The 19,169-nt window shown below is 50.5% G+C and overlaps 1 protein-coding gene across 1 annotated transcript in view; it reads left to right on the forward strand.

Moving 5' to 3' along the window:
• The window catches only part of LOC146854276 (protein mono-ADP-ribosyltransferase PARP12-like), a 220,507-nt gene that overhangs the window by 150,635 nt on the left and 50,703 nt on the right, over positions 1-19,169 (forward strand). The window contains exons 10-11 of the mRNA XM_085652062.1: positions 9,117-9,213; positions 10,009-10,139. Coding sequence (XP_085508188.1) covers positions 9,117-9,213; positions 10,009-10,139 — 228 coding nt within the window. The remainder of the gene's footprint in view (positions 1-9,116; positions 9,214-10,008; positions 10,140-19,169) is intronic.

Below are 19,169 nucleotides of genomic sequence, written 5' to 3' on the forward strand. Positions count from 1 at the left end.
AACACCATCAGAAACTCAACATCCTGATCATGGTCGTATTATGTCAGTGCCAAAAAGGTAAAACATAGGGTATATTTGTCATATCACAATGTGTTACAAGCCAAGTGCATTACGACAAGAACCAATGCAACTTTAGGGGATAAAATCCACAACTCAAGGTTGGAGGGCGGGGGGAGAGGGGTAGGAGGCTTAGAGGTAGGCAAAAATGTGGGAAGGTTAATGGCGGTGGGAAGAATGGATATTATATATATATAATATACAAAGAGCAGGATAGGCAGAGAGGTAAGATGGGCTCCAAGGAGGAGAAAAAGAAAAGGGGCCGGAGAGTGTACACGGGCGAGATAGTGGGGAGAATGTACACTAGGGTTCCCTAAGGTAGGTTTGTAGTGCAGTCAAGTTCACAGGGGATGATCATCTGGGAACATGAGGTGTAAGATTTGTCAAAAGTGTGTCCCACTCTTTGGAAATTGGGCATTTGCGAATGTGCCACGCTTCTTCTTAGCGTCCCTTCAGCTGTTCCCCATTTACATTCTGCACCTGCCATGCCACCAGCGTAGGAGCATTTGGGGCTCTCCATTGTAGTGTAAGTGTCCTTTTGGCCAGCAAAAGAACCAGCCCTGTGAAGCGATTATGTACTGACTATTTCCTGATAGACCTCAAGAACTTCAGACCCATCTCTCTTCTCCCCTTCCCACCCAAGGTCATTAAGAAGGCCATTAACGCTCAACTTTCTGAGTTCATCAAAGCGAACCGCATCCTGGACCTCTCCCAATCCGGTTTCTGAAACAACTATAGCACTAGACCTCCCTCCTTGCCGCCACAAACGACGTCCGCACCCTTCTTCACCGAGGCGGAACTGCAGCCCTCATCCCCTGGACCTCTCAGCTGCCTTCAATACCGTTTCCCACCGCACCCTATGCTCAAGAGTTCGAGGCATGTGGGCTGCTGAATTCATATCTGTGCATAGATCGCCGCCTAGTGTTGGGTCCGGATGTTTGCACGTTGTTGTCCTGGAAGAGTCTTCGAAGTATCACGAGATAGGTGACTCCTCCCCTGGACCACAGTGCGCATGGGCATCCTCTCCATCCTTAGATTGTTTTTTTCAGCCATTGGGTTCGGATGTGCTTATCTTAGCTCAAGTTAGGAAAATTCTGTTTAAGGCCAAAAGGCCTTTAGTTTTCGTCGGTACTGTTCCCGTTCGGTATCGACTACCCTGTTTACTAGTTTAGAACCTTCTTCCAGCCTTTCGGATCCGTTTGGTCCGAACATCGAACTTACATCGACGATGGAATCGAGGACTCCATTCAAACGGTGTCCTTTATGCCACGCTAAATACCCTCACATCGACGTCCACCCGGTATGCAACAAATGTCTCTCACCGGATCACGATGAGTCGAAATGTATGGCCTGTGCCCGATTCCGATCAAAGAAGACTCTCCGGAATCGACGGGCGGCGAGTTTAGAAGCGCAGCAATCGGCGCCTGCCCCGGCCAACATCTTCAGCACCGAGGACGAGGACACAGAGAGCGTGGAAGAAGTAAACTCCAGCCCCGCTTCCGAACACGATTCCCGATCGGAAGATGACGATGAAGTGCTTTTTCAACGGGAAGAAGTCATCGACGAGGTAGGAGACTACGATGAGGCCTTTGGGGTCGAAGAAGATAGCTCCAGCGAGGAGCCAGGCCCACCCGTCGATACGGAGGCCGTCAAAGTGCGTCATTCTAAGGCTCAGGTCGAGGGATCGCCTCCGGGCCTTACCGAGATCACTCTCAAAGTTCTTCGGCCCCGCCTTCGGGCCCGGCCTCGAACATCCCGCACGAGCCATTATTAACGAAGAGGACTGGATTCCCTTCAACGAAACCGAAACCAATCGTCGCACCAGTTCCACCGAAACCGAAAGCGAAACTGGCTGTAATCAGCTCGAAGGCCTCGGAGCCCTCCACTCCTTCAACGCCAGCAAAGGTTGTCGGCACCGAACGCAGTAATAGGGATTTCGGCGCCGAACTCACTGCGGCGGATATCGGCACCGACCCGAAGAAAAAGGCCCTCGGTCCCCCCAAAGCGCCTCAGCCTCCAGCCCCGAAGCCGTCAGCCCCGACCGCCAAAGTCAAAATGGCCGGTCCATCTGCGTCCACGTCGAAGACAGCGGCACATGCCAAGTCGTCGACTCCATCGACCGTCGATACCTGTCTTCGGATCGTTGACCCCATGGCTACAAAGCAGTCGACGCCTACCTCCACGGTGCCGACCGGCTCCAAAGAGCCTTCTGCGTTCTCAGTGCAACAAGTCGCGGCCTCGTTGCAACGCATCAGAGAACAGGCAGCCCTCCGATCCACGTCGGGCCCCGACACGCACAAGGCCCCGAAAGCACCTGCGGCGCCAACCAACATCACTTTTGGCTTGCCGCCGCCCACGGCGCCGAAGATGTTCGAGATCCGAACACGTGTCCGCCAGACACAGTCCCCGTCTACTGGACACACAGACTCTGAGCCTTCACAGCCGCAATTCATCGACGCCGACACTGGTAAACTAATTCTCCGCAAGCGGAAGATCACACCAGAGAGAGGACTGGACTCTTACAGAATACCTCTCAAGCACAAATTGCCAGCTGGGTTGGAACCAGTTCTGTATGAACGCTTACAAACCTCCTATCAGGATCCCCAGTCCTTTTCTCCTACACCTTCGGAGACGGACGCAGTAGAGGACTACATGGGAGATGATTCCAACTACCCTGGGGATGTCGATCCTGATGAGCCTCTGCAGGACCCAGATCAGGCATGGGATGACCCTACAGACCAGGGTACCACGCCAGATACCGAGGATACGCAGCTTTACAGCGCCAAAACATCTCCCACAGAGGACACTGCTGCCTTCAATGCCCTCATAGAACGGGCTGCCGCCAATCATGGAGTAGAACTCCATTCTGACACTGTTGAAGAAGACTTCTTAGTGGACACTTTCGCCTCTTCAGAAAGAACTGTCAAAACTCTGCCCATGTTAAAAGGAGTTCTCAAACCTGCAAAGGACATTTTCAAAGAAACAACTAGGGCACGGGTGCTAAACCCCAGGATTGAAAAAAAATACAAACCTGCACCCGGAGACCCTATGTACATTAGAGGTCAGTTACCTCTGGACTCCATGGTGATTGCTAACGCTCGCAAACGAGCCCATTCGCAAACAACAGGTGATGCTCCTCCCCCAGACAAGGAGTCCAAAGTGCTGGAGACATCGGGCAAAAGAATTGCAGCGCAAGCCGCAAACATCTGGCGCATTGCCAACACACAGGCACTCCTGGCCCGTTATGATCGTTCACACTACGACACGCTAGAATCACTACTCCATCATTTGCCAGACGAATACAAAGAGGCAGCGGAGCTCCTCATCAGAGAGGGGCAACTCCTTACCAATGCATCCATCAAGTGCGCCCTTGATGCCGCCGACACAGCAGCAAGGGCAATCAACACCAGCGTCATGTTACGACGACACGCATGGTTGAGAATCTCAGGATTCAAGCCAGAGATCCAAAACAACATCCTAAATCAGCCAGTCAACCCCGACTACTTATTCGGCCCTGAGGTTGACACTACCCTCGAAAAAATTAAAAAAGACACGAACACTGCGAAATCGATCGGGGCACTGCAGACGCAGCAATTTCGTAGTGGCTCCTTTCGTCGCCCCGGGAATAGAGGAGCAGCTAGAGGCCAGGGGTCACAGCAGCAATACACTAAAGGGGGCACACAGAGTACCTACGATAAAACCAACAGAGGTCGATATCGTGGCTCCAGCACCAAGGGCAGAGGACGTGGTTACGGCAACACCAGGTCCTCCCCCAAAAACAAACCGTGACGCCCTCTCCCTTCCCCCCCGACCACATAACACCTGTCGGGGGGAGACTCCAGCGGTTCCTGTCCACTTGGAAAGCCATCACCACAGACAGGTGGGTCAGGGACATTATCCAGCACGGTTACTGTCTCGAATTAACCTCCACTCCGCCCAACATACCGCCAAAGCACCGTCCTATGTCCGTAGAGCACTTAGCATTATTGCAGCAGGAAGTGCTAAGTATGCTGCAAAAAGGTGCAATAGAGGTCGTGCCCGTCAACCAGCAGGGGACAGGGGTGTACTCTCTGTACTTCTTAATCCCAAAGAAGGACGGGTCACTCAGACCTATACTAGACCTGAGACCCCTCAACCACTACATTCTCTCAGAGCATTTCCATATGCTCACCCTACAGCAGGTTCTCCCGCTGCTCAGTCAGGGAGACTTCCTAGCCACACTAGACCTCAAGGATGCGTATTTCCACATACCCATACACCCATCACACAAAAAATATCTCAGGTTCACTATTCAGGATCAGCACTATCAATTCAAAGTTCTCCCCTTCGGAGTGACAACAGCACCCAGGGTTTTCACCAAGTGCCTCGCTACGGTGGCGGCACATCTACGGAGACAACACATTCACGTCTACCCTTACCTGGACGACTGGCTTGTTCAGGCAAAGTCAGCCCAGCAATGTGCCAGCCACATGTCCCTCACCATTCACCTTCTTCACAGTCTGGGATTCTCACTAAATTACCCACAATCACATCTCCAACCCGCACACGTATGACAGTACCTGGGCGCGACCATAAACACTCTGGCAGCCACAGCTCAGCCAAATTTAGTGAGGATCAACAGCATGCAACTGCTGATCTCAAAGTTCAAACCTCAACACTTCCTTCCAGCGCGAGTGTTCATGCAGTTGATAGGCATGATGGCCTCCTGCATCTTCATAGTCCCGCACGCAAGACTACATATGCGCCCACTTCAGGAGTGCTTGGCACGTCAATGGAATCCGGCTCACGGGCAATTAAAAGACCTAGTGTTGGTGAGCGGTCGGGCATACAACTCTCTGCATTGGTGGAACCCACAAAACCTTTGCAAGGGCCGACCGTTCCAAGAGCCTGTTCCACAAATAATACTGACAGCGGACGCCTCTCTCCAGGGTTGGGGAGCTCATGTACTCACTTACACAGTGCAGGGACTATGGACAACGCAACAAAAGAAGATGCACATCAACGTTCTGGAACTGATGGCAATCTTCCTAGCCATGAAGGCATTCAAAGTACACTTGTGCAACAAAGTTGTGTTGATCCGGACGGACAACATGACTGCCATGTACTACATACAGAAGCAGGGAGGAACACACTCTCCACAGTTGTCTCATCTGGCTCAGAGCATGTGGAAGTGGGCCATTCAGAGGAACATATTCCTCATGGCGGAACACCTCCCCGGCAAGGACAACCAGATGGCGGATCTGCTCAGCAGACACAGCCACCACATGCACGAGTGGGAGCTACACCCATCAGTACTCCAACCGTACTTCCAACAATGGGGTCATCCAGAGATAGACCTATTCGCCACAAACGAAAACGCAAAATGCCAAAGCTATGCCGCCAGGTTCCCACATCCTCAGTCACAGGGCAATGCGATATGGATGAACTGGTCAGGCAGATTTGCGTACGCTTTTCCCCCAGTGCCATTAATACCGCTAGTGGCACGCAAACTGCGACAACACTCTCTGACGCTCATCCTAGTTGCTCCCACATGGGCGCGCCAACCATGGTACACCACCTTTCTAGAACTTTCCGTGGTGCCGCATCAGAGGCTGCGGATCAAACCCGCACTTTTAACGCAGAACCATGGCGAAATTCAGCACCCAGATCCGCAACAGCTGAACCTGGCAATCTGGCTCCTGAAGTCTTAGAGTTTGGCTACCTAAACCTGCCACCTGACTGTATGAATATCATCAAGGAGGCCAGAAGACCCACTACCATAGCTTGTTATGCGGCTAAATGGAAGAGGTTCGTCATTTATTGCAACAACAATGACATTAACCCGCTTGACGCATCCATTCAAAACATTATCTGTTACCTCTTACACCTATATCGATGCAATCTGGCATACACCTCAATACGTATCCATTTAACCGCAATAGCAGCCTATCTCCAAAACAGGCAGCACCTCTCTTTATTCAGAGTGCCTGCCATCAAAGCCTTCTTGGAGGGACTCAAACGAGTAATTCCCCCAAGACACCCACCAGCACCGGTATGGAACCTCAATTTGGTCCTCACCAGACTGATGGGTCCACCCTTCGAACCTCTCCATTCATGTGAGATTCAATTCCTCACCTGGAAAGTAGCTTTCCTAGTAGCAATTACTTCGTTAAGAAGAGTTAGTGAACTCCAGGCACTGACCATTCAAGAGCCATTCATTCAGGTTCACGCAAACAGGGTCGTACTACGTACCAACCCCAAATTCATGCCTAAAGTAATATCGCAGTTCCACATGAATCAAACTATCGAACTGCCTGTTTTCTTTCAAAATCCACAGAATGTCACTGAGAGAATGCTCCATACACTAGATGTAAAGAGGGCCCTCATGTACTATATAGACAGAACTAAGGACTTTAGAAAGACAAAACAACTTTTCGTTGCCTTTTCTCCACAACACAAGGGCAACGCCATTTCCAAAGCAGGTATAGCCAGATGGATTGTTAAATGTATTCAGATTTGCTACCTAAAAGCTAAACGCACATTAACGATTCCCCCAAGAGCCCACCCAACACGGAAGTTAGGGGCCTCCATGGCTTTCCTGGGAAACATTCCTTTACAGGAAATATGTAGAGCAGCCACATGGTCCACTATCCATACATTTACCAAACACTACTGTGTAGATGTACACTCAAAACAGCAGGCAGCTGTGGGACAGGCTGTTCTCAAAACTCTTTTTCAGACTGCTGCAGCTGGCACGGGTAGCCGCCGCTAATAGGAGGTACTGCTATGTATTCTATGCACAGATATGAATTCAGCAGCCCACATGCCTCGAACTGAATATGCTACTTACCAGTATGCATCTGTTCCTGGCATGTAGGGCTGCTGACATTCATATCGCCCACCCTCCTCCCCAGCGCCTGTAGCGCCTGCAGCACTCAGAATTACTGTATAGCATGGTCATCACTTACTGTATCTACTCCATCACTGCCACAAATTCGAAAAACAATCTAAGGATGGAGAGGATGCCCATGCGCACTGTGGTCCAGGGGAGGAGTCACCTATCTCGTGATACTTCGAAGACTCTTCCAGGACAACAACGTGCAAACATCCGGACCCAACACTAGGCGGCGATCTATGCACAGATATGAATGTCAGCAGCCCTACATGCCAAGAACAGATGCATACTGGTAAGTAGCATATTCACTCTATGACGCCGACATCCGTGACAAAGCCCTGGAACGGATCCACTCCTTCCTCATCGGCCAAACACAAAGAGTCAGATTACGACCGTTCTACTCTGAGCCCACAGAGATCAGCTGAGGAGCGCCTCAGGGCTCCTCTCTGAGCCACACTCTCTTCAACATCTACATGGCCCTGCCCGCAACCATCATCAGGAAGCACGGACTCAACATCGTCTCCCACACCGACGACAGCCAGCTGATTCTTTCCCTCATCAACGAACCCACAGTCACCAAGAGCAACTTTCACAATGGGATGAAGGCTGTCGCCACCTGGATGAAGAATAGCTGCCTCAAGCTCAACTTGGAGAAGACTGATGTCCTCATCATGAGCTCCACTCCCTCTGCCTGGTACGATTCCTGGTGGCCTGCAGCACTTGGAATCTCCCCCTCTTCCCCCCACCCTCAGACCACGCATGGAACCTCAGCATCATCCTGGAATACTCGCTCACTATAAGATGCCAGTTCAAAGCCGTCTCATCATCCTGCTTCCACATTCTACGCCTGCTCCATAACATCTTCAAGTGGATCACTATCGAGTCCAGAAAGGCCATCACCCACACACTCATCAGCAGCAGAATAAACTGCGGCAATGCACTCTACGCCGGCGTCACCCAAAAACTCCTCAAGTAACTGCAGAGCATTCAGAACGCCTCTGCCAGACTCATCATCAACATCGCCTGCCGCAGCAACATCACCTGCTACCTGAGAGACCTCCACTGGCTTCCAGTCAGCAAAAGAATCACCTTCAAGCTCCTCACACACACCTACAAAGCCCTACATGATGCTGGACCTTTGTACCTTAACCATCACCTTGCATTCCACGCATCCACCATAGACCTGTGCTCTGCCCAACTTGCCCTCGCTACTGTCCATGTATCCACAAGACCACGGCTGGAGGAAAATCCTTCTCCTGCCTCGCAGCAAAGACCTGGAACACCCTGCCTCTCCACCGCAGACAATCACCGTCACTGCCTCAATTCAGGAAGGACCTCAAGACATGGCTCTTTGACTGAACCGCAGTGCTTTCGATGGACCAGCAGTTTCCCCCATCACCTTGAGACCCTTACGGGTGAGTAGTTGCGCTCTACAAGCCACCTGATTGATTGATTAAAAATTCCCAGGGTGCAGGCCTCCCAAATATATATGGATGGCAGTTCGATGATCTCACAGTGTAGTATATTCTCCCCCCTCCCCACCACCCCTCAGTAGGGGGTTGAGGCCCGGACAACACCATAGCATATGGGGGGAGGTCAGCGTCCCCTGACTTAAAGCAAGGGCACCACAGGTCTGCTGTGTTAAAATAGTGGTTGAGTTGTGCAGGGGTCAAGTATGCACTGTGAAGGATATGGAATTGTATATTCTTAAACCTGGCGTTCCTGGAGACACTCTGGGGAAAGGTTAGGGCCGTGTCCTTTTCAGCGTCGTTCAATGTCCTCCCTATGTCAACACCATCGTTGCCACATGGCGCTTTGTCACATGCCACCTGCAGCCAGGCCTGGTTTTCTAACTTAAAGCCTTTGCATGTTGGAAGAAGAGGTCCCGCATTGGTAATAAGGAATGCCAACTACAATTCCCGAAATGTGAAGTGCTATTGGGCAACAGGCCAGGATTGGATCTAAGTGATGTGCTTTGCATGAAAATTTGTCAGTTGTGATTCACACATTCATAAGATGGTCTTGGTTCAGTGGGAAACAGCAGCAGGTACAACAAGAGGCATGGGGGTAGGTGCCAATTTTATTGTGTGGGATGAAGAAGCAAGATGTTTGAAGCATGCATTGGGGGAGATACTCAGGAGATGCATCAGCAATATTAACTTAGCATCCCATTTCTCTTTTTAAGCACCAGATCCAAAGTAACAGCAAACCAGCCGGCGTCTTCAACCAAAGGGATTCCAGGATACTGGGACAGCACAGCAGTACCCGACGTGGGTTACAAGGTATAATCTAGCGTTCTTCCTCAAACTCACTTTTTTGCAGTAGTTGAGCAGTCTGGATTACATGTTTTGCACTGTGAATGGGCAATTGTGCATTGGCATTTGCACTAACAGGTGAACGATTTGCACTGAATGATCAACACGAGAATTATATTTGCATTAAAAATTGATATTTTGTGTTAAGTGATCAGTGAGAATTGCAGTTCAGTCCATGTCATATGGATGCAGATTGGTTAATTGAAACAGTCTTGTATCTGCATCTAATTTGAGTTTATGTGAGTGAGACAAATTATGTAGTTAATCACTCAAAAACAGAACAGGTTACTGTTTTGAAAAGCATATTCTCTTAAATGCAACCACCATAACTCTGCTGTGCTCTTGACATCCTTTCCTTTCAACAAACAGTGGAATAGTGAACAGATGTAGCAGCCTGCACAGCCAAAGGCAGAGTCATAATGCACAGTCCAGGAGATCAGTCTTTATTTCTTTCATCTGTATGACAAGAAATACAAAAATAAACAATAAAAAGGTTAGAACTCTGCAGTTGAAGCGGTCTTCTACAACATCTCTGTTACTACTCTGCCCTTCCTACCTATGCAGCACTCTTCTGAGTTTGACAAAGACATTGAAATGGTCGCTGCACCATGCACAGAAGTTGCTCTGAGTATTGTGGTCATGGTGTTTATGCTGTAGATAAGCCGATGATCATCCATGGTGTGACTTGGTCAGCATTATTGTGAATGAGTGGAATACATCCCTCCAGATTGGAGACTCACAAAAGATGTTTTTGTCTTACAGTTGGTGGAGGTCAGAAAGCACTCGATGGAATTCAAGGAAATTGAGAAGTCCTTCAAAAAGACCATGCCGCAGCACTCCATCCAGAAGGTTCAGAGGATCCAGAACATTACTCTCTGGAATTTCTATCAAATGTAGGTAACGTATTACAGTTTTCCTAGCTCCTAGATGAATAATGTGTTTCAGAAATGATGGCAGAGGATATCACCTGACCTGTTACTATTAAATCTTCATAGGAGTCATGGTAGCTTATGGCTGTCATCTTAATATTACAGGGGAGCAGTGAGCAGCCACACAACACTAGAACAGCACTGGCCAGCAAGGATAGAGGCTCAAAGGGGCACTCTCTTCAGGCTTTGCGAAATCTACTCGCTTACCTGCTATGGCAAGTCATATTTTAGGAGCGTGAGCTATTTTTAGGGCCTACTGACCCATTCTGAGAGCTGACAAAGAGCAGGTGTTCAGTTCACTCAGAAAGCGAATGAGCAATAAATATGCCTTTAAATCTCATTTTAATCTTATAACATTTGCTTGTGAGACAGAGGTCAAATATCAGCTTATGTCTTCCTACAACGTACTGCTTATTTTATCCTGGAGGTTGGTGTTTACTTTTCTTTATCTGACTGCAAAGTTAGAGTGAACTGTCTGAAAAATTGTCCTGTACAAAGATTGTGAAATGAAATGCTGCAGGATGTCAGTTTGTTTTCTAACACACTACATGTAGCTAGCTTGTAAACTTTAAAAACTTTTCAAAATATATGTTCGAGGCATATGAGCTGCAGATTACACACTATGCATAGATCGCCATCTGGTGTTGGGCCCAGATGTCTGCACTTGTTTTTGTCCTGGAAAGTCTTTGGAAGTCACGAGGTAGGTGACCCCTCCTTAGGATCATAGTGCGCTTGGGCATCGGCTCCATCCTCAGATTGTTTTTTCCGCCATCGTGCTCGGATGTGTTTCTCGCGCTCCGGTTCGGAACCGTTACCGATTCCTGTTTCGACGCGCAATCCTTCACCCTTTCAACGGTATTGTCTCGATTGCAAACCCTAATCGGCGCGCATCTCTACACGTCTTCGATTCCGGTCGCCGAAGAAGGCCTTGGCATCTGGCTCATGGAAAAGACGCCTTTCAAAATGTGTCCTCGATGTGGGTCGAAGTTTCCCCACACCGATCTGCATGAGGTGTGTAACTTCTGCCTCTCTCCCGAGCACGAGGCCAGAGACTGCCTAGCTTTTGCCTCTTTCCTTTCGAAGAAGACCATCCGGGATCGACGAGCTCGAAGGACCATGGCTCGCTCGTCGAGTTCGATCCCTGACGACATCTTCCCAGAGGGCGTCAATGTGCCAGAGGAGCGGGTCGAAGAAGGCCTCATCAGCACCTCCGAATGCCAATGACTCCGACGTCGAAGAAGTGACTCTAGCTCAACGGGTCGTAAGTAGAGACGTCAACCCAGACCCACTCCCTACAACAACAAAGGCTTCAGTGACACCTTCACCTTCGGGCTTAGGTGCACACCGACACACTGCTTCCCATGCCCCGTCCTCAGGCCCAGCAAAGAAGCCTACCAAGCCATCCGGTGACTCAGGCTCGAGTCTGCCTGCCACCGGCGCCGAAACCCAATCATCGGCACCGAAAAAGAAGCCGCACCCATCCTCCAGGCCGACCGCTACCTCCACCCCGAAGCCCTCGGCACAGACGACACCAAGCAGTGACTCCCCGGCACCGAAAAAACACTCAGAGCCGACGAAGAAGCCACACCCCAAAAGTTCAGACTCGCACTCTACGGAGCCAAAAAAACCATCGACACCGAAGAAGCACACAGAGAGTGGTAAACCACACAGCTCAAAGCCCAAAACCGCTCCGGAGCCCGCGCCGAAAAAGCCCTCGATACCGACACACTCGGCACCGAACACCCAACCTTCTTCAGAAGAGCTTTTTCGACCAGACCCTCAACAAAAAACTCTAACTAAAGACACTAAAACTGGTCAATTGACTCTGAGTTCCAGGAAAAGACCACTGGACATGCCTGCACCAGCTCCACCGCCTAAAAAGAGGGACATGGCCGCATCACCTCTTAGGGTCCCTTCTCCACCTCCACCTCCTCTACCTCCTCCTCCACCTCCCCCAACCACCTCGTTCTCCTACGCCATCCCCTTCACCAGTAGACGATGACGACACATATGATGACACAGGGGATGGTGACAACGACCTGCCACTAGGGGACCCCTGTCCACCACGTTCCCCTGACCCCTGGGATGACTATAATACTCCTGATGTCCCGCAAGATAACATCTACCCCTCTAGGCCTTCCCCACCAGAAGACACCATGGGTTTTAATCAGCTGATACACCGGGCTGCCCAGTACCACGGGGTTGACCTACATACAGAACCGGTCGAAGAGGATTTTTTAATGGACACTTTTGACAACACCCAAAGGTCCACATCCACTTTACCCATGCTCGAATGGGTTATTAAACACGCTAAAGAGGTATTTATGGATCCTGTCAGGGCTAGAGTAATCAATCCTAGAATTGAGAAAAAATACAAAGCTGCCCCTACAGACCCAGCTTACATTAAGGGCCCTGTTCCATTAGACTCCATGGTGGTCTCAAATGCTAGAAAAGAACTAATTCGCAGACATCAGGTGATGCAGCTCCGCCCGACAAAGAGTCTAAACTCCTAGACGCCTCTGGCAAAAGAACAGCGTCACAGGTAGCTAACATTTGGCGCATCGCAAACACTCAGGCCCTGTTAGCCAGATACAATAGGGCTCACTATGATGAGTTGGAGTCCCTCCTACAACACCTCCTGGACAAATACAAACATAAGGCTAACAACCTCATACAGGAGGGTAAAATTATCACCAACACCTCCGTCCGGTGCGCTCTCGATGTGGCAGATACAGCATCCAGAGCAGACACGCGTGGCTATGCCTTTCTGGTTTTAAACCTGAGGTGCAAAGCTTTATCCTCAACCAACCTTTCGACCAACAACACCATTTTGGCCCTAATGTTTATGCATCCCTTGAGAAAATGAAAAAAGACACAGACACAGCCAAATCAATGGGAGGCTTGCAATCGCAAGCTCCCAGGTGTTGTTTTCGTCGCTCATCCTACAAGGGCAACTCCAGGGGCTACTCATCTGATAACCAATCCACCTCTTACAAGGCTCTCACCCAATCCACCTTCACCAGAGGTTATCAGCGAGGAGGATACAGAGGTAACAATTACAAGGGCAGAGGCAAGACTAACAACACCCGCTCTGCCTCCACCCCTGCCCAATGACTTCCCTCCGCTTCCCCCGGACCATTCCACTCACGTCGGGGGAAGACTACAACAGTTCCTTCCTGTCTGGACCAACATCACCACAGACAGGTGGGTGCGACAAATAGTTCAATCAGGTTACTGTCTCAAACTTACCTCTACCCCCCAAACATTCCACCGAAACAGCGTCCAATGTCAACAGAACATTTATCACTCCTGAAACAAGAGGTAATTTCCTTACTACAAAAAAGTGCAATAGAACTAGTTCCCCTGCATCAACAAAACATGGAAGTTTATTCCCTGTATTTTCTCATACCAAAGAAAGACGGCTCTCTGAGACCTATTCTAGACCTCAGGTCACTAAACCTATACATACAATCAGACCATTTTCACATGGTCACACTTCAGCAGGTCCTCCCTCTACTTTCACAGGGCGACTTCCTGGCTACCTTAGATCTCAAGGACGCCTATTTCCATATCCCCATTCACGCAGCTCATAGAAAATATCTCAGGTTTGTAGTGGACGGGCAGCACTATCAATTCAAAGTACTCCCTTTCGGGGTCACAACAGCACCACGGTTATTCACAAAGTGCCTAGCGGTAGTCGCAGCCCATCTAAGAAGACAACACATTCACGTCTTCCCATACCTCAACGACTGGCTCATAAAAACCAGCTTGTACAACCAGTGTGTTCATCACCCTCACGTGACTATCCAATTACTCCACGACATGGGGTTCACAATAAACCACACCAAGTCTCATCAGCAACCCTCTCACACGCAACAGTACCTCAGCGCCACAATAGACGCCTCAAAAGCGCAAGCCTATCCCAGTCCAGCCAGGATAGCGAGCATTCTCGCTCTCCTCACCAAATTTCAGCCGCATCACTCTCTTCCAGCTCGAGTGTTCATGCAGCTCATAGGGATGATGGCCTCTTGCATATTCATAGTGTCTCACGCAAGACTCCAGATGCGTCCCATACAAGAGTGCTTAGCACGCCAATGGAACCAGGCTCAAGGTCAGCTAACAGATCTGGTGTTGGTAGACGGTTGCACTCATCGCTCTCTGCCGTGGTGGAACACCAACAATCTTTCCAAAGGGCGACTGTTCCTAGAGCCAGTTCCTCAAATTGTCATGACAGCAGACGCATCGCTCTCCGGCTGGGAAGCTCCCTATTACATCACACCATGCAGGGCAGGTGGACACCTCAACAAACGTTATTCCACATCAATCACCTGGAATTACTGGCCATATTCCTAGCCTTAAAAGCATTCCAAAAACAAATATCAGGCAAGACTGTCCTAGTCCGCACGGACAACATGACAGCCATGTACTACATACAGAAACAAGGCGGGACATACTCTCTGCAGCTCTTTCAGCTAGCACAGAACACATGGAGATGAGCTATACCTCAGAACATTTTTCGCCTAGCCCAACATGTCCCAGGAATCCAAAACACCATACTGGTAGCCGAGTAAAGTTCTTAAGTACCTTTATTCTGTAGCTGGTCCAAGTACATGGAGATGATACACAGGTACATCTGACAGGTAGTCCAGGTAAACAGGTAGTAATGATGTAGGTTAGCCCAGTAGTCAGCCCTTGGTCCTATGCCACAGCAAAGCCCACCAGGAGCAGCCTGCCTGCTGCTCAGCCCATCTGTAACTGTCATACCTCACTCAGTCAGACTCCCAACATTCCACGCATCACAGCATTCTCAACATTCTACTCCAAACACACACTGTGGCTGAGCAGCACGTGGACTGGTAAACTGCAAGATATGAAAGTACTATGCAGGGCATAACACGATCTATTAAATCGTCAAACGCAACAGATCCACGAGTGGGAACTTCATCCTCAAGTTCTTCAACCATTCTTTCAAATGTGGGGGCAACCACCCACGAAAATGCCAAATGCCCAAGCTTCGCCGCCAGATACCCACACCCATTGGCCAAAGGCAATGCGATATGGATGAAGTGGTCAAGCAGATTTGCGTACGCCTTTCCACCACTCCCACTCATACCACTAGTGGTGCGCAAACTACGGCAACACTCACTGACTCTCATTCTAGTTGCTCCAACTTGGGCCAGACAACCGTGGTACACCACATTGCTGGAACCGTCAGTAGTTCCGCACCAACGATTACACCTCTCACGACGCCTCTTAACCCAGAACCGTGGAGTGAGCAGACACCCGGACCCAGCTCAGCTTAACCTTGCGATCTGGCTCCTGAAACCTTGAAATTCGGTTACCTTAACCTTCCTCCTGACTGTATGAACGTCATTAAGGAAGCTAGACGCCCTACCACTAGAGCCTGCTATGCAGCCAAGTGGAAACGATTTGTGATATATTGTCATAACAATAACATCAATCACCTAGATGTGTCTATACAACACATCATAAGCTACCTACTACACCTACGAAGGTGCAACTTAGCCTATACGTCTATAAGGCTACACCTTGCTGCCATAGCAGCATATCTACAAAATAGACAACATTTATCACTATTCAGGGTATCTGCCATCAAAGCTGTTGGAAAACGAGGTAGCATCTGTGAGGCCTGCACAAGTAACATGACTACATTTGTCCTTCACTGGGAACCAAACACCCAATTGTAGCGCCTGACTCTCAGAGGGGAGCGTTGCAGAGCAGTCTGAGGCTTACTCAAGGGAGGTGGTGTGGGCTTGTAATCACCATTTGCAGGTGCGCAAAAATAACACTCAATAATTGATTGTCCAGTCTGTACTTTGCTTTAGAAAAGTAAGAGTACATTTATTAAACACATACACTACTCAATACTATGCACCAATTTACAAATATACATAAGCTGTTAGAATTACTTTGTGACATTGCATAACATCTCCACCCCACCAGCAGGGGGGGTGGGGTCTAGTACCACCACTCCCATGTATGCACATAATCTTGCCCCCAATGCAGTTGGTTGAACATAGCCTGGGGCGAGGGCCTGGCGCACTAGCACCATCCCAGTGGTGACCCCTCCCCCCCCCCATTATCTCAACAAGCATTTAAAATAGGTAACCCTGCCTTGGTGACGTATAACCCTGACTGAGCATGTCCTACTGACCATAAAGTATGCACCTCTATATCTTAAGGGTAGCAGTCTGGGGTCTTCACCTAAGTGCAGCAGCAAGAATACATGTTTAAGCACACTTGTGGATCATTAGAATGCATTGCAATGACAACCCCTAAAGGCATCACAGATGAAATCACAGGATTATGCATATCCAGCAAGACACCCTAGCTGGAAAGTCTGGCAACATAACCCCACTTGGCTTATGACATCACCTTACACCAGCACATCACATTAAACACATGAACTTCAGTCCCTCTAAAATAAATAACCATTAGTAAATGCATTTCGGTGCAATTACACCACTTCACCTCCAGGGGATGCCCTTCTCCAGACATCCTCATCTCAGCCCTTCACTCCATGATGCACTTCGTAGTACACCCTCAGCTGTAGAACATAAGTTCCAGCCCAGAAAGTGTTAAATGCTGTCTGAGCCCTTGAGGGGTTATTCTTTCAAATGCCCCGTGAAACTTCTGGGTGGACTGTTCTTCTTTATGCTGGGGGAGGCTGCGTTGCTCCTGCAGCCCCCCTGCACCTCTTTTCACACATGAGGGTGACCCACTCCTCTGGGGGCCACCAGGCACCAAAAACGATGTTCTCCCCATGCCTTGCAAGGCATTATGGGGCGCTTCAGGCTCCTTCTTATGCATAATAGATGAGCGGCTCTCCCGCTGTGCCGGGGAGAGCCGCGCTGGTGGTGCCGGCGGCTTTGACGCATCTTCCCCCTTCGTTGGGGGGCCCGGTCCCACCCGGACCCCAAGGTCATGGTAGGCGGCTCGGGGAGCCCACCCCCGGCTGCTCCTTCGGGTTCCTGGGGCCCGGGCCCCTCGCACCTCACTCTTCATGTTCATGGTCCCAGTCCCACCCGGAACCCCCGCATGCCTCCGTGATGGAGGGCAGCCCGGGGAGCCCACCCCCGGCTGCCCCCGCCGGCTCCCCGTCTGGCCAGCACCCTTGTGTGCTGCCGTGAGAGCCGGCACGACTCTTCTCGACACGCAGCGTCCGCTCTGGAGTGGTTCTTCAGGGGGGGTGCAACGGCTCTTCCCCCCACCTCCTCCACACTCGGACCCGGGGATGGGGTCCCGGGTCCCCGAACATCTTCGGGGGGCGCAACGGCGCTCCCCCTCATTCCGCATCGGCAGGGGCCAGGGTGGGCTCCTGGCGCCCCGCCTAGGGCCACCTTCACTGGGAGCACAACGGCGCTCCCCGTCTTCATTTTTCGGTGGAGGCCAGGGTGGGCTCCTGGCACCCCGCGGGGGTACCTTCATGGGGTGCGCGGTGGCGCACCCCGACTTTCCTTCCTTGAGGGGCAGCCCCCGGGATCTGACACACCCCTGGAACAGTTACAAAACCGGCGGCATAGCCCCACGTGCTTCGTTGTTGGTCCCATCAAAGGTCGAGTACCTTCTGGGCGGCATATCTCAGCCCCCAGGGGTCAGATCTTCTCCATTTGCGCATCCTCTTGCTCCTGGTGGTGCCCCCCAGCCACTGGGAGCACTCTCCTTCACCCTCTGGGTCTCCAAGAGGGTGCATGCTGCAGGGAGCGGTCTTCACTGGCTCCCTGCGCCAGCCTTTCACCTGGCTCTCCTCCTGGGTCTTTCTTCTCCCTGCGCAGAGGCCCCGGCTTCTGCGCACCGGTCCTGGGCTCTTCTTCTGGTGCTGATAGGGTACTGGGAGCAGTCAGGGGGTCTCTCCTTCCACCTGCCCATTGCGCCAGGCTCCAGCACCTTCAGCCACAGCAGACCACACCCCAGAGAGAGCTTCTCTTCCTGTGCAAGCACTTTTTAAAAATTGAGTAGAGGGTTGGCAGGAAGTCTCTGTTGGTCCTATCAAACAGGGACACATCACTTCCCTGCCCCTTTTTTTTTTGCAGAGTTTTATATAGCGCAAACTTGACCCAAATCCAATCAGGTATCAGAGCACTTTACATAGCACCAGTTACGTTACATGAGGACACACATTCATTTTTTTTGTTAGGCATGGGGAGATTAAGTGAGGGAGATTTGCCCAGAATCACAGGATGTTTAGCGTCGTTACCGAGACTCAAACCCAGTTCCCCCAGGTCCGAGGTCAAGCGCTTTAACCGTTAGGCCAACTCCTCTGCCCCTGCTCCCTCCTTCTTGTCCAGCCTCTGGGCTTGTTCAAAATGGCGTTGTCCAGGGTCTCTGGCCACATGTCTCTGAAGCCCCTTCCCCCACGCAGCCTTCCCTCCTTGGTGCTGCCTGGTGCCTGGCACCCAGTGACAGCTGCTAATGGATGAGCCTGTAACCCCCCCATCTTCTCTTCGTGGAGAGGAGGCCCTAGCTTGTGGAAGAAAGGTTATCAATCCATCCAGCTGAGGTCATCCCTCAGCCTGGGTCTGGTCATGGCTGGCTCAGAGAAATATGACCGTTCTGGATGACCCAAAAGCAGTACAAATATGACTTTGGACTCTGCGGAATACTTCTTTTCACATCCGCTACAGTATACTTAAGTGCGTGTCTGGAATCTGTAGGCCTAATGGAAGTTAATCTAGCCCATGGGCTCCACATTCCCATAGGGGAATAATGAAGTAAAAAAACAGTAAGACACACTGACTTTCCCTGGCATGTTTATTTCCAGTGTATAAAGCCGATTCCATGTCACCACCCAATACTGCATAAGTCCTGCCACACCATTCACTTTGTAGCTGCTCCTGGACTGCGCACGCTAGGAATCTCCCCTGCACAGCCCGTACATGTGTGCACACGCTTGTACACATGTGTCTGCATGTTACCAGCCCGGTGTCCCTTACTCCAGCTGCTGCGCAGTGGCCTGGTCAAGCCAGGGGGACA

The sequence above is a fragment of the Triturus cristatus genome, chromosome 4_1, assembly GCF_964204655.1.
Source record: "Triturus cristatus chromosome 4_1, aTriCri1.1, whole genome shotgun sequence".
Classification (NCBI taxonomy): domain Eukaryota; kingdom Metazoa; phylum Chordata; class Amphibia; order Caudata; family Salamandridae; genus Triturus; species Triturus cristatus.